General features: G+C 36.9%; 1 protein-coding gene across 2 annotated transcripts in view; it reads left to right on the forward strand.

Moving 5' to 3' along the window:
• Window positions 1-16,343, forward strand: part of LOC115434131 (activin receptor type-2A) — an 89,727-nt gene that overhangs the window by 45,451 nt on the left and 27,933 nt on the right. Inside the window, exons 4-5 of one of the 2 annotated variants that reach the window (XM_030155875.1) lie at window positions 1,491-1,645; window positions 12,217-12,240. In XM_030155875.1, coding sequence (XP_030011735.1) covers window positions 1,491-1,645; window positions 12,217-12,240 — 179 coding nt within the window. The remainder of the gene's footprint in view (window positions 1-1,490; window positions 1,646-12,216; window positions 12,241-16,343) is intronic. The other variant, XM_030155883.1, reaches the window with a different exon arrangement.

Raw genomic sequence — 16,343 nt, forward strand, 5'->3', positions numbered from 1 at the left:
TACACATACAGAGGTTGGACAAAATAATGGAAACACCTTAAAAAATCAACAAAATATAATTTAATATGGTGTAGGTCCGCCTTTTGCGGCAATTACAGCCTCAGTTCTCCAAGGTATTGATTCATACAACTTGTGAATTGTTTCCAAAGGAATTTTAAGCCATTCTTCAGTTAGAATACCCTCCAACTCTTTTAGAGACGATGGCGGTGGAAATCGACGTCTTACTTGAATCTGTAAAACTGACCATAAATGCTCAATAATGTTGAGGTCTGGGGACTGTGCCGGCCATATGAGATGCTCAACTTCATTAGAATGTTCTTCATGCCATTCTTTAACAATTCTAGCTGTATGGATTGGGGCATTATCATCTTGAGGTGAAGGTGTTTCCATTATTTTGTCCAACCCCTGTACATATACACAACAGCAGAAGTCACACTGATTTGCAGTAAATATTCATTATTATTGTAGCCTGATGGAAATTAGGTGATGGGTGTGTGTTAAAATGTTAAAAATGATAAATAGCATAAATACAATAAGTTCATTATTGGAACACATAAGGTTACAAATTAAAACCATTTCAGTGTGGTTGTACTAAAAAAGGTCATGTCTTTGTGAAAAGGTATGTAATTTGTTGTAAGTTCATGCACTGTATTGGTTTTGTTCTTTGAGCACAGTGATGTTAATGCACGGTTCATTTTGTGCACCAGTAAAACATATGCCGGTGTCTTGAATTTGAAAAAAATCATATTGTATTTTTTAATAAAGAAGGGTTCGGTGAATGCGCATATGAAACCGGTGGGGTTCAGTACCTCCAACAAGGTTAAGAACCACTGCTCTATAGTTACTGTGGAAACACCATCATCTTCTATAACATTGATTCACCTGTAAAACCCATGGAGTTGGACATGTAGTTTGGTTGGAGAGGCTGATGGTGTGGATTTGCCTCCATGCTTTTGTCAGTCTACAGATGTAGTTCACCACCTCCAGTGTGTGACAGTGGAGGGAATGTATAATACTACATAACGTCAGTCCATTATTATTATTATTAGTATTATTAGTGGACGACACGGCAGTGCAGTGGATAGCACTCGTGCCTCACAGCAAGAACAACACTAGTTGATGGGGGTGGGACCCTTCTGTGTGGAGTTTGCATGTTCTCCCCGTGTCTGCGTGGGTTCTCTCCGGGTACTCCGGCTTCCTCACACCATCCAAAGACATGCACTGATAGGTTAATTGGTTAATCTAAATTGCCCATGGGTGTGAATGTGAGAGTGATTGTTTGTCTCTATATGTCAGCCCTGTGATGAACTGGTAACATGTCCAGGGTGTACCCTGCCTTCGCCCATAAGTAGCTGGGGTAGGCTCCAGCAACCGCCGTGACCCTAGTGAGGATAAAGTGGGTTCAGAAAGTGAATGAATGAGTATTATTAGTGTTATTGTTATTATGATTTTTCCTTTGCTATCCTCATTCTGTGTCTGTTTCCCCACAGCCACCTCCAACCCATTTCCCCCGAAGCCCCCGATCTTCAGCACTCTGCTCTACTCCCTGGTTCCCATCATTGGCCTGGCCGCCGTCGTTCTCTTCTCTTTCTGGATGTGGAGACACCACAAACTGGCCTACCCAGCTGCCCTCGTGCCCACACATGTAAGTGTTTCTGGGGGGATCCTGACCACTGGATGAACCCCACCGCACAAACCCCTGTGCCAAATGAAACAGGCTCCTGTCACTGGTGATTCCTTTGAATCCATGACCTTAGGCACATCTTTTTAGTCTCCTACGCTGTCAGTCAAACACCACGGAGAGATTGTGGTGTCCTCTTTCTTTGAAGTTGCTTTTGATGCAGTTGGAGTTTCTGTTTTTTGCCTGTTCAGCCACAGTGGCCACTGCCTTCCACTTCATTTGCTAATTGCAAACAACGCGGAAATGTTAAATGCATCATTTGCTTTCAGGGCAAACAAATAATCCAGGGTACTAGTGAAGATATACTGCAAAAGCTCTGCTCTTACAAGAAAAAAGAGATAACAAGGGGATAACATTATGTAAAACCGGCTTTTATCTGCCGAAAGAACATGGATGTTTCATTTAAAAAATCTTTAAAAATCTGAAAAACGTAGTGAAATAGATGAGATTTTATAAAAACAAATTTTCCGTTCTGTACATTGTCTATAAAAACACAGGTGTTGCACTGAGCCGGAACACTGGCAATGCAGTGAATTCCATTTGTCTTTACTTAAGATTTGAAAAGGAGGAGATGCTTGAAATGACAAATTATGACGTCAAAATTACATATTTGTTGTTGTTATCGTCAAACTAAGGGGTCAAACAGCTGTACAATTCTGGTATTTGTAATTTCAAGCATTAAGTTACTCAAAACATGGAATGTCAGAGGAATGTTGGAGTATTTTATTAAGATGATAAAAGCTTGAGATAATAAAAAAAACCCACCAGATTAGAAGAACTATCGACTCTGATGGAAAAGTCAGACTGTAGGCAGTATAAGTCGGAGTCAGTTGGGTAAATGCAGGGTGATGCTGCATGTCCTCATTAGTAGCACCTTAAAAAAGTCAAGGATTGTTTGAAGCTGTGATGCAGTAAGAACAAGGCAGCATCTCCACTCAAACCTTCAACTACAGCACTATAAAAAGGAATTCCCAGGAAGAGGAAAATCCTTGTTTCTGCAAAACGTGTTATTTTTTTTTCTGAAAGGACTACAAATCTTCTCAAGCATGCATTACTATGGAAAAGTAATCAGTCATTTAGCCATTTAATCATCATTTAGGTGTAACAGTCTATTCTGGACAGATAAATGCTAAATTAGCTACACTTTTGAGAGTGTTAGAAAACATGCAGCAAATAATAAAACAAACAAGTGTAAGATGTTTGACATTGCATGCTAAAAGTTATAGCGAGAGATTATTCAAAGCTGAAATTTAGCTTCAAGAAATGTTTGTTTATAATGCACAGGTAAATGCTAAAAGGGGTTAAATTAGTGTATTTAGTGCAAGCTAACATACAAGCTGAAGTACCAAGCTCAATATAATATGTTTCATATAGCATAGGAAAAGTATCTGATACAGGGTAAAAAGTAGTAAACTGAAGTATAAAGTAGAACAAATCATAAAATAGTTTAAAAAAAATTTACTGTTTCATATTGCAAACTAAACATATCAAATAGATGCTACAAGTGCTACATTGTCCAAAGTGTAAGCTAGCATGAATTATAAATTATTTTTCGTCAACTACTTTATGTTTCACATGGCAAACTAAACATTATAGAGGAATTAAAAAGGGTTAAATTACTAAATTGGTCAAAGTTAATGGTAGCATTAATTATCATATACTTAGCTAAAATAAACCTACATTTCACTTAACAAGCTGCAAGTAACAGCTAAATGCTAAAAGGGGTTTAATTTATATATTAAAGATAAGCTATATATTCTCAGCTAAATGTAATACGATCCACATAGCAAAAGGGAGAGTTAAAAGTATCTGATATGTGTTAAAAATGTTCACTAACATCAATAATAAAATACTTAGATTTATTGTATTTCACATAGCAAAGTAAAAGCTAGAAGCGATAGATAAATTCCTGCATTGTTCAATGTGTAAGATGAAAGAGGATCAAACTGTTACTATTTTTGTTTGATTTTTTTTTTTTTTAAGTTGCTAGTTTTATTCTGGTTTAAGAAATTTAGCCAGGAACCATCTCACCACATTGGGATTTTTTATTTTGTTGAGTACAGTGTCAGAATATTAGGCTTTTTTGGCTGTGGGCTGTATTTGCAAAGTGCTGTAGTTTTTTTTTTTTTTTCTCTTTTTCTTTCCTGTGTGCGCTCTAACAGCCGTGGCCTTCGCTGGCCCATGCATCAGCCAAACAGAGCTACAACCAGCCTGAGCAGACGCACTGAAAGTTTACATTTGGATAATTGCTTTTTTTTTTTCACTTCCCTCTTGTAAAGTTGAATTGAAGGCTCCGAGGAGTCCTCCTTCCACTTTGACACTTCTTTCCTGAACAAACACTTGTCTTTAAGAGCGGGTGCCAGGAGATGACTGAAATCGGGGACGTACCTAAAAGGCTCTGAACCAAACAGAAGACTCTAACTTACTCCAAATGTGAAGTGCATATTGTGTTGTTGAGCTTAAAGTAAATAGAGTTTCGACCCCATCAGATAGTGCACCTTTTTATTACCCTTCCCTTATCCATGCTGTCTTTTCTTATTCAGTCATGCTTTTTCCCACAGCCGCTTAGATAGAAAAAAAAAAAAAAAAAAGACTTCCTATCAACACTCTTGATCTTTTTCATGTTTTCACTTGAATCAGAAATGCTGCTTTGAGGCCAGGTTTGTCAGTTTTTAACCTTGAAGATCAAATCTTTGTCAGATACAGAGGAAAAAAGCCAGGTTTTTTTTTTGCTAGCTCACTGATTAATTTTGTTATTTTATGAGTCTGTGGAGGTTTTAACCCGACAGCAGCTGGAGCTGTATTCTCTGAGCAGCCAAAGCAGCGAGGGAAAAAGAAAACCCTTGTAGAGCCTCTACCGTATGGAAGAGGAGTCAGGGGCCTCTGCATTATTGATGAGGCTTTATATAGGCAAACAAAACTAAACACAGAGACGCTCACAGCTCTGCCTCGGAGGATGGTGGTGGGTGGGTGGGTGGATGGGGGAGGGGGAGGGGGAGGGGGGAGTGCGGGGGAGGGAGTGAAGAGAGACATGCAATTCTCTCAACTTAGTTATTGTATTTGCACAGTCCTAAGGCAAAGCAAGGGGAAGAGATAAAAAAGACAGTTCAACAATACAATCAGGAAACAAATAGTAACGCACACTGATAAAAACCAACAGCAGCTTATGAAACGCTGTACCTGGAAACAGTTAAATGAATAAATAAACAACACAAAACAGAACAAGATCAGGAGAGCGGATCAGATAACAACACGATGATACGGTGGGAAAAAAAAAAAAAGAGAAGAAGACGACGACGACAACAGCGCCAAAGATTTTCTGAAAATCACAAGGGGAATAAAGGCGAAATAAAATAGCCGTGATGGAAAAAAAATGAAGTCATGCCGGATGTGTGTAATGTGTGCATATTAGCTCACGGATGAGTAGGCGCACACAAGACTGAAGAAGAAAAGGAGGCCACCTCTGAAGGAGAATGTGTTTAAAAGTCAGCTCGTATGGTTTTTTAGAAGGAGGTGACGCAGTAGATGCCACTCTGCAAGGAAGACAAAAACACATGGATGGATGGATGAGGTGGGGATGGATGAGGTGGTGATAGACGGATGGATGGATGAATAAATGATGGATGGATGGATAGATAGATGATGGATGAGTTGGTGGATGGATGGTTGGATGGGTGGATGCTGGATGGATGGATGGATGAATGGATGGATGGATGGACGGATGGATGGATGAGGTCATGATGGATGGATGGATGGATGGATGAGTGGGTGGATGGATGGATGGTTGGATGGATGACTTGATAGATGAATGGATGAGGTCATGATGGATAGACGGACGGACGGACGGATGGATGGATGAGGTCGTGATGGATGGATGGTTGGATGGATGGCTTGATAGATGGATGGATGAGGTCATGATGGATGGATGGATGGGGTCGGGATGGATGGATGGATAGATGGATGAGGTGATGGATGGATGAGGTGATAGATGGATGAAGGTGGCGTCATGCAGACTTTCATTTCTGCTTTTTGTCGTGCGGTTGACGAATGTGCTTTTCCACGGTGTCACAGGTGATCAATCACTCCTCTAAAGTCAGCGAGGACGTCTTCAAGCAGTTTTCACAAGGTTAAGAGTAAAAACACAAGGCAACCTCCATCTGTTCCTCCATGGGTTGGCAAATGTTAAAGAAGAGGGCACAGTTTTCAGATTTTTTTTTTTTCTGTCACATGTACACGAACACGAGGAAACGATACGATCCAAAAAATATGTAAAATCCACTGTTTGGAGTTCAGAATACTTCATGTGTTTTTTCTCATTTTTTAATTTATTTTTTAGAGCTGATATTTTTGTTACATTTGTAATGAAACATACAGAACAACTTTGTAAACCAGTCAGATTTAGACACTGAAGAAAACATAAAATAGAGGTGACATTAGGGTTTTACTGATGTTTGTGTAAAGCTTGTTGTTATACATTTCCTTTTTTTTTTCATACTAAAACAGTGCATTTTTGTGTAATTTTGTTTTTACATATATAGTCGTGGAAATAATGATTAGACCACCCTTGTTTTCTTCAGTTTCTTGTTCATTTTAATGCCTGGTCCAACTAAAGGTACATTTGTTTGGACAAATATAATGATAACAACAAAAATAGCTTATAATAGTTTCATTTCAGAGCTGATATCTATCCATTTTCCATGTTTTCTTGATAATAACCAAAATCACTTCAGTTCTTATATCAATATCTATGGCATTGCACTGCCAAAAACAGTGCTTTTAGGCATTCCATGTTTTCTTTTCTGTCTGTTTTAGTCACATGATACACACAAGAGTTAGTACTTAATTGCATAACTGTTGTTTTTGATGACTTTTGATGGTCTAATAATTTAATAATGTATATTAATACTTAATATCATAATTTAATAATATTTTTTTACACTAAAACAAAGAGAAATTTTGGAGTTGTCATTATTTATAGGTTTTTATGCTATTATTTTAAAAGTCTGGCCCACTTGAGATCAATTTATTTATTTATTTAGTTAGTTTATTGAGTGACAATTGCGTGTGGCCCCTTAAAGAAAATGAGTTTGACATCCCTGCGATACAACATAATACACAGTATGAACAAATCACATGCATCTGTCAGTAGCGTCCCGTTTGTATACGATACCATTCCAGGTGTTGGTGCTAACTGACTTTGCAAGAACCGTGTGCCAACTGCACCGCTGCTGCTTCTAAAATGGCCGGGCCGTGCATCACACTGCGCACATTTAATCTAAATGTGTAATTAAAAGGAGTAGGAATGTGATTATGTCCTAAACAAGCAGCTGCAGCCTGAACAGAGCCCAAGAGAAGAGAGGAACATATGCAGGATGCTGACTTCTGCTGCCTAGGCCTTTTACAGCAAACTGTCAGCTAAACAACAGCACCGTGATAATTTGTTTGCACACTATTGCAAATGTCAGAGTGGAACTACACATACATTCACATCAACCATACAGATATCACTAAGGCTGGGTACTTTTATACACTCTATGGACAAAAGTATTGGGACACATCATGGCTACAGCTAAAAAATGTCATGTTCATGCTGATTTGAGATAAAATCATCAATATTTACTTCAAGTTTAATGGGAGATTTTTCCTCCTGTGTAGATGGTTAGTTTTGGTAGAACATTATTATTTATAGTCAGAGCATGAAAGATATTTTAGAAATTTAGAGGTAGAACATTTAGAATCATAGTCATGGAGTGAAAAAAACAAAAAAAAAAACCAACCCAAAATCAATGTTGAGAGAAATTATGTAAAAACCGTCTTTGAAGAATTTTGGAAGCAAAGACAATAATTTAAACCAGAGACGTCAAACTCATTTTAGTTCAGGGGCCACATTCATCTGAAGTGGGCCAGACCAGTAAATTAATAATATAATAATATATAAATAATTCAAGTCCAAAATGTTCTCTTTGTTTTAGAGTAAAAAAAAAAAATTAAATAAAATTACAGTATGAAAATGCTTACATCTACAAACTGTCCTTTAAAAAATGTGAATCACATGACCAGCTATGAACAAATTGAAATGTATTTAGAAAAATAAGTTCAATTTCAACGATTTTATGTCTCTGTTTATCATCTACGCATGTGCATTACAACTTAACGATCACAGTGGATCTACAAATATACAACAAGTTTAGTAACAGGCCCAATAGGGTTCAAACTGCACTTATCTTAAGACATTTCAGATTATTCACATTGTTTGTGAAAGGATAGTTTGTAAATGTCAACATTTTCATGTAATGTTACTTTTTTTTTTACACTAAAACAAAGAGAAAAATTTGGAGTTGTTATTATGATCATATTTTGCCGATCTGACCCTGTTGAGATTAAATTGGGCTAAATGTAGAACCCGAACTAAAATGATTAATGTAAATGTTATTCAGAGTAATTTTTGTATTTCACAAATTTATCCCACAGGCTGGATCGGACCCTTTGCCAGTCCGGTTTTGGCCCGCATGTTTGACACCCCTGATTTAAAGAAAAGTAACCAATGCAATGATAATTATCCCAATTTAAAACTATATTATGACATTTGTCAGTATTGTTTTGTATCCCAGACCCCTATTAGAAAAGAAACACCTGAATTCAATGTGTCCCAATACTTTTGTCCACGTAGTGAAGCTCTGACTGAATTGATGATACTGTCAGGTTTCTAAAAATGTCTTGTGATTCAGCACCAAATTTCAATACCTCAGGAGTAAATCTGCTTGTACTCAGATCTAATAATCCCGGTTAACGGCTTTCTAATGTAACACAAACATGTTGTTTCCCATTAATAACCTCGACACCACATTCTAATGAGTCCCGCTATAGTCTCATGATGAACCTAAACTATTTTTACACCTCTCATTAGGACAAAAAAGATCCTCAGTGTTGTGTGTTTCGCACCGTTGCTTCATCAAAAAAACTAATCGGTGTCTGAAATGTGCAGCCTCCACTTAAACAGACATACGGCGCCCTCGAAAACACATGAAAACCTTAGCAATGTTTGTCTCAAGAACAATTAGACTGTCAGTGTTCACTAAAGCACTGACTTGATTATGTGCATCCAGCATTAATGGTAGAAACAAGCAAACATCACTCCTGTTCTTAAAGCTGCCCATCATGCAACACTCGCTTAAATACTGGGCCTGTGTAAAATGAATATTATTGGAGTAGAATCATTTAATTATATACCTGTATGGATCATTCAGTCAATGCAAATACAGCTTTTCTACAGTTCTTCAACTTCAAATAGAATTTTTAATATTGTAACGCTATGTAAATGGTTTGATTTTACACTAAGGATAAGATAAGAGACTAGACATCAAATTGCCACCTAATTTTGCATGATATGATGTAACTGTTGCCCTTTAAACAGTAATTCATGAATCCAATAATGCAGATCTGGTATTGTACATCAGAATCAGAAGACTTTATTTATCCCAGGGGAAATTGTTGCATGTTACAGTTGTTCCATGTATGTATAATAAAAAGTAGTAGGAAAGAAATGATCAATACTACAAAAATGTATGTACTTCAAGGATTTAAAAGCACCACCAGATTTTTTTTTTTTTTTGCAAATTTTCTAGGAACAATATAAGTTTTAATAAAATAACAAGAAGCAATTTGTTGCTTATTGATTTTTTGGGGGGAAACACTATTATATTGACAAAAACAATTAGAGCATTACAGAAATAATACATTGAGAGTATTGAAAAGTTGGTCTTGTATCTATCTATCTATCTATCTATCTATCTATCTATCTATCTATTGTTCATTTTCTTGAATATTTGTCATTTTTTTCATTTTGTCTTTTCTATTCAGCGTGCTACTTTATGGTTATTTTTGGTCATTTTCTTACATATTTTTTATATTGATTTTATCTAACTTTTTTTTTTTATGCATTTTTCCCATTTTGTTAATTTCTTACTCATTTTGTTGCTTATATTTGTACTTTTTAATTATTTTTGTTAATTATTTTGTCCTTTCTAGTCATTGCGTTACTTATTTGTTTTATTTTGTATATTTTCTTGCCTGTTTTGATCTATCTATCTATCTATCTGCTACAAATATTATCAATATGATAAGTAAAAAAACTGATATAGATAGGTAGATGGATATGTAAGCATGTAAAAGTATTGTTTAATTGTTCACCAAAAGTCCCAGGATGTAGACAGAGCCGCCCACTTGCAGAAGTCGGAGTACTTTGTCATGTAGTTGTGAGACTAACACCAGGTTGAGTTCATAAACAGGACGGTCGCTTTCTAAAGCTAAAGTCTCCCCTTTAGACAACATTGTTCTTCTAACTCTTTATAGACTCCATAAAGCTAAACCTTTAAAGGCAGCATGGATGCACGGTGACTTAATTACACACTGTGATTATGTCATTATGAGTGTGCTCCGTCTCTGGACGACATATTTGCCGTCGAGCCGTCATAATCCTCAGCGCAGTGCGAAGTGGAGGCAAACTGGAATTGATTGTGTCTGAGTACACAGACCCACAGCTTTCACATGGACAGGAGGGGAGGACTTACACTTAAGGACGGCCCATTTTCCACCAGGGCTCCATGGCTGTTCATTTTGATCCATCTGATCAAAACCTCATTGGTGGCGTTGGTAAAAGTCCACGTACACCTGGACGGTGTGTGGATTATTACTGCCCCAAAGGCTCAGTGCACTCCAGTCACCTCAAAGACACTTAAAACTCATTCAAGCACCTTATGTCCCATTTATTCACCGTCGTTTTGACTCAGCTCTTTATTTTTTTTCATTCATGGAAGGTCATGAAGTACCACATATTTTACTAGAAAGATGTGAAGTGAATTGCTTACTTGACTCTTATTTAATGAATAGTTTAATCATCATTTATTGAGTAATTTTTTTTAACAAATCAGTCAAAATTTTGTGATTCTTGTAGATTTTCACCTGATTTTTTTTTAACGATTTTCAGTGGATGGAAGATGTGTAATTTAGTTTACTCAATTACTCTAGTTTATTTGGTGCATTTTTGGTTGATTTTTATGTTGGTTTTGGCATTTTAATTTTGATTATTATGTTTAGTTTGGAATTTTTTTAAAATGAATTTAGATGTTTTGTTTCTGTTCTTTTGTTGGACCGAAGATACATACTGTACCTGTTCCAGTCTAATTATTTTGTCATTTTTTACTGTATTCAGTGCTTGTTTGTTTGTTTTTTATGGCTTGATTATTTTGTGGATTATGGTGTTAATTTTTTTTTGTTCATTTTATTATTTTTGTTTTTTTTTTTACTTGATTAGATGTGTACTCTACCTGAAGGTTCAGATCTGATTATTTTTTGTTAATTGTTAGTTTATTTAATGCATTTCTGTTTGCATTTTTTTAATGTTCATTTTGAGTATTGCTTTCAATTTGGATGTTTTTGGGTTCATTTTATAATTTATTTATTTTTTTGTTCTTTTGTCGGACAGAAGATGTGTTCTGATTATTTGGTTAGTTTATTAAGTACGTTTTTGTTTATTTTCTTATGTTAATTTGCATTATGTTGTGGATTATTGTGTTCATTTTATTATTGTTGTTTTTTCTTCATTTCTTGATTAGATGTGAACCCTACCTGAAGGTTCAGATCTGATTATTTTTGTAGTTTTTACTTTATTTAGTACATTTTTGTTTATTTTCTTATGTTAACTTTGATTATTTTGTTATTATTGGGTTCAGTTTTGGGTTTTTTTGTTCATTTTATTTATTATTTTGCTTTTTGTTCTTTTGTTCATTTATCATTTAATGCTCATTTACATAATGCTATGTTATATAATGTTAATGACAGCCAGCATATGCTGCAAACCAGGATTTCTTTGCTGTAGTCTCAACAGTACAACACTGTATCAGTTTCTAAATTAAATCAGGGTGAGCAGCCTTTCCATGAGACTTTTCAGCATGTTAAAATGATAAAGTGTAATAAACAGAGGTATACATTTCGAAAAAGTGAGGTGTTTGAACTAAAATATATTGTTTACATGTGTGGCTTAACCCATAGTGAAAGTTTTATGTCCTTTCTTTTGGTTGATTTCTGTGAACTTTCACTTGGGGTCAAGGTCCATGAAAAGGGTGTTCGTTAAAGGTCAGTTGAACAAAGGTGTTGCATCATATGTGATTTTAACATTTTTAGTGCCTGTGCAAGAACGTAAAGGAAAATGTAAACATCAGTGCGTCCTAGATCTCAGCAACACTTTGAACTTCTGTCCTCAGGATGGCTTCTATATCAGACATTCATTATGATCTGTTCCTTTTACTCAAAGCAATGTTTAAGTATCGAGATACATTGCTTTGCCTCCGTTCTGCGAGAGCTGGATCTGTCTCAAACCTTTATTTCCAAAGCTCTAGTCAGGAGTTCGAGGGGAACAAAAGGTCGTTCTGAGACGCCCATCATCTCCTACCATTTATCTGCCTCTATTCCATCCACTAACTGACAGAAAATAGCAATAATTTCTCTGTTTGCTTCTTATGTTCCTTTTCAACAAGCACGCCTTTCACATTATGGTGGAGGTAAGAGCAGTTTCATTGAAGTTGAAACACTATTAGTCCCCCCTTCCCCTTTTTTGGGTTCAGAGCTTGAATTCTCCACCTCAATCCCAGACCACCATTTTGTTGTTCTCTTTTGCTTTTCAACAACGTCTTGTTCTTTTTTTTTTTCATGCCTGGGTTTATTGCATGGATGGATGTTTTTGTTTTTTTTAATAATTTTTTCTGTGCGTGTTCCCTGCTGAAAATGTATTGTGCATGGTGGGAAAAAAGCCAACACGGCTCCGAATGCAGCCTCCCTTATTTGTATTTTTTTGTAAGAATGTCCACCTGTGATGTTTATGTAACGTATTGTGTGTGATGTGACCCAGTTTTCCGAATGGTATCTGCGAGACCTATGGCTCTGTGCACAGAGCGAGACAGAACAGAGGTGTTTGAAAATGAAACCACAGCATGCTTTTCCATCTCATATGCAGACTGAGGAGGTGTGCAGAGGCATTTTGCATAAGTAGGAGCTCTGCCACTTACCTGGAACATTTTTCAAGTCAGGAGTGTAAATTACTTAAGTACAAGAGGAGCATAAGCTTTTGCAAATGTACTTTACATCTAAAATTCTGAAATGGAAGCTTGGCTGCAAAAATCTGTGAGAGTGGGGAAAAAGGAAACTCGCTTTCTCTAGAGTCTGGATGTTATTGTCTGTCAGGCTTTCTTTGTTAGGTCATATCAACATTTTGTTTTTGATATGACCTCAGGTTTTATGGGCATGTCAACAACAAGATGTGACCTTAAGATATGATTCCTTGAGGTTAGACTAACTAAATAACTGCCCATTGTGCTCAAAATCAAACTTGGCCTTTTGATTATGTTGTGTTTACGTAGCACAGACCAAACCAGCCCTAAAAGAATTAATTCTGATGTAATAGATGAAGGTGTAACCCGATTAGGGCACGGGAGACGGTTGAGGGTTGAGAAGAACGGCGTGAAGCAGCAGATTCTGTTTTCCTGTTTCCTGTGGTCTGCTGACTAAGTGTAATGCGCCCCGGTTTGAGGCCACGGCGCCCTGTGATCGGACAAGGGATCCGGTGACTCTCAAGGGAACGCCTGGCTTGGGCTTAGGCCTGGACCGGGCCGTTTCATCAGGCCAAAGCCCGGAAGAAGAGCGTCAACGGTTTCTACTGTCGAAACAATACAGACTAAGGGAAAGAAAAGAGTCCGGGACTGTGATAGGGATCATCTCAGATGCTGGGCTTCTCTTGTCTCTTTGATGTCAACACATGGTGTCTGGCACAGCGACGTGAAGCAGGGTTAGGGTTACATTTGGCCATGTTAGAGTTCAAGAGAAAGCTCATGGAACGTAAGGTTAGGGTTAATTGAGTTTCGTGAACTTTGACTCAGGGTTAAGGTTCCATGGAAAGTGTGGATGTCAAAGGTCAATGGGAAGAAGGTTTGTTGTTTGTGCAAAAACTTTTGCAGGCACGATCTGAAAATTTTAACAGCACGCCTTCCTGGTTCATGGGAACATTTTGACAATCTGCCTCCAGTTGAGTGATGTATTAAACATTAATTATGAGCTCCTTTTACACCGGTTGGAGGCCACAGTGCCCTGCATCAGGACAAGTGATCCAGGCCCTCCCAACGGCATGGCTCTTCATGGCTAAACCTGTCAGAATAACAAGGCTATCCATAAACAATGCACAAGCAATGACAGAAAAGAGTCCAGCAATAACTTGAATCTGGATCATATTTGATGCCACGCTTCTTGACTCTTTTTTTTTTTTTTTTGTTTGTTGTTGGTATATCAGTGGCTAACTTTGCAGAACGGAGAACGCAGACCATCCTTTTTTCGTCCATTACATCCTTACTTGAATGTCCACTCTGGCCTGGTACAGGGCTGTGCAACTTTGGCAAAGTGTTCATTTAAGTCCTTAGATGTCTTGAATTCAGTTTGATGAACATTACTTCTGAGAAGTCAGTTTTCTTGTGGATTTATGAGGTCTGTGCTGCCAAAAACATTTTATTTAATACCATCTTTTCATCTTTATACTTGTGCTTAACTGTTGGCAATATGGAGATTAAGCCCATGTTAAACCTATTTCTAAGGCCAAGAAAAGGATGATTTGTTTACAGTTCCAACTTAAATTTGGTAAAAAAAAAAAAAAAATCTTGAAAAGACCTTAAAGTATTGAATTAAAATGCGATGGATGTAGACATTAATTTACTCCTGTCAATTGAAAATGTCCAATCATCTTCTTTGACCTGAGACAAAGTAGATACATATGAAACCAGAGGGGTTAGAATGATAATAATAATCAGAGTATGATTCATATCGTGATAATTTCCATGTTTGTGACACATTCTGTACCTCTGTATTTCTGATATCTTGCACTGCTTGGCAATTATTTGTCATTTTCTGACTATTAGGAAATATTTAATACAATACATACACATCTGGTTTCTTCAACCTTCACATGTGATAAAAAGTCAAACTTCAGACTTATAATTGTAACATTTTTAGTCATATTGCCCAGTCTTTTAATCTGTTCTTTTATGGTTAGAGTATTTATGGTTTGTCATGTTGCATTTCGCAAATGTATGGGGAGTCAGCACTGTGATATTAAATTACATCATATGGTTGTATAAGATAAGATAAGACAGCAACAACATACAACAAGCAAGTGCAGAGAAAGATAGGTACAGAAAAACAAATGAGGAAAAAAAATCAGGTATTTATAAAGATATTTATATATATATAGAATTAAATAATATTGGTATTTTCAATATTGTATTGTACACATTGTATATTATTTTCTATAGCTTGCATGAGTGGAATATCTGCAATCTAGATCTTGCTACAAAGTTAAAAACAATTATTTAAGTAAGTAATGATGAAAAATAAATGTATAACAACACAAAAACTGAAACACAAAAGAAGACTGCACGTTGCAGTAATTATTCAGCTTTTATCGGCTCCAGCTCAGCCTCGTATCTTTGGACTTGAGGATGACGAGCCTTGTATCCCTGAATAATAGTGTCATTTCAAAGCCGTTTTCTCATGCTCACGATCTGATTCGCATATTTTTCCCAAGCACAATGGACGCACAAGAATATGTCATGGTGACATTTGAGCAGACATACTGACGGGTCGCACTATTAACAAAACTGAGCAGTCAGTGTTGTCTTGACTGCATCATCCCCAGAATCCAAATGACTTTCACTCACTAATTACACTCTAGTATTCACAAAAAACGGCTTCTGGTCTCTTGTGGTTGCAGACAAGTTCTCCTCTCATATTTCTGATCAAAATCCGAAGCTTCAATCTAGACCAAATGTACAGAACTTTGTCTTTGTGACGACTTGCCAGCAATCTGCATTTTAAAATGTTCTTTTGTTGATCTTTCTCTCATGCAAATCAAGAGCCAAATCAGAGGAACTTTGTGTGCCAACCAAGTACAATGGATGCACTCAGATTTCTCTCTTTTCTGCAGACAGTGTAGTCTTCCACTTATCTTTTTTTTTTTTTTTTTTTTTTGCGTCCAAGAATGTCAGAATTGAGAAAAAGCTCTAAATGCCAAGCACAATAAACCTTCATAGTGGATTGTTCTTGGATCGGGAGGCAGGTCGCAGTGGCTTCGGTTTCCTCCGTTCCTTGGTATTTATCGAAAAACAGAGTGGGAGACGAAGAAACTGAAGACATTTTACCGTCAGATGGGGGGGAAAGTGGACTGGATTTCAGTAGAAGACGAGCAGCCGACACAAAATGGTCCCCAGAGAAACTATATGTGTCATGGTTTGTACAATTAATTACGAACTTGCAATTCGTGCAGAACTGGATCCTCCCTAGAGAATAAAGGCAAACATTCTAACTTTAAATACTGCACGTGGGATTCTAGAAGCTTTTACCAGACGAATACCGTCACGTCAAGACAGACCTGTTTGTTTTGTACACTGTGAATTCTCCTAATTACATGCTATTGCTTTCTGGTACCTATATAACCTGTATGGCTGTGCTTCATACATCACACGCGGTTGGCAGCACAGAAGCAGGTTTTTTTTTCTGTTCACTGTCGGTTATTATTTAAATTCAAACTGTCAGTAAAGATCACTCACTGCAGTGTAAGCAAACGTTC

This window comes from Sphaeramia orbicularis, chromosome 2, assembly GCF_902148855.1.
Source record: "Sphaeramia orbicularis chromosome 2, fSphaOr1.1, whole genome shotgun sequence".
In the NCBI taxonomy this organism is placed as follows: Eukaryota; Metazoa; Chordata; class Actinopteri; order Kurtiformes; family Apogonidae; genus Sphaeramia; species Sphaeramia orbicularis.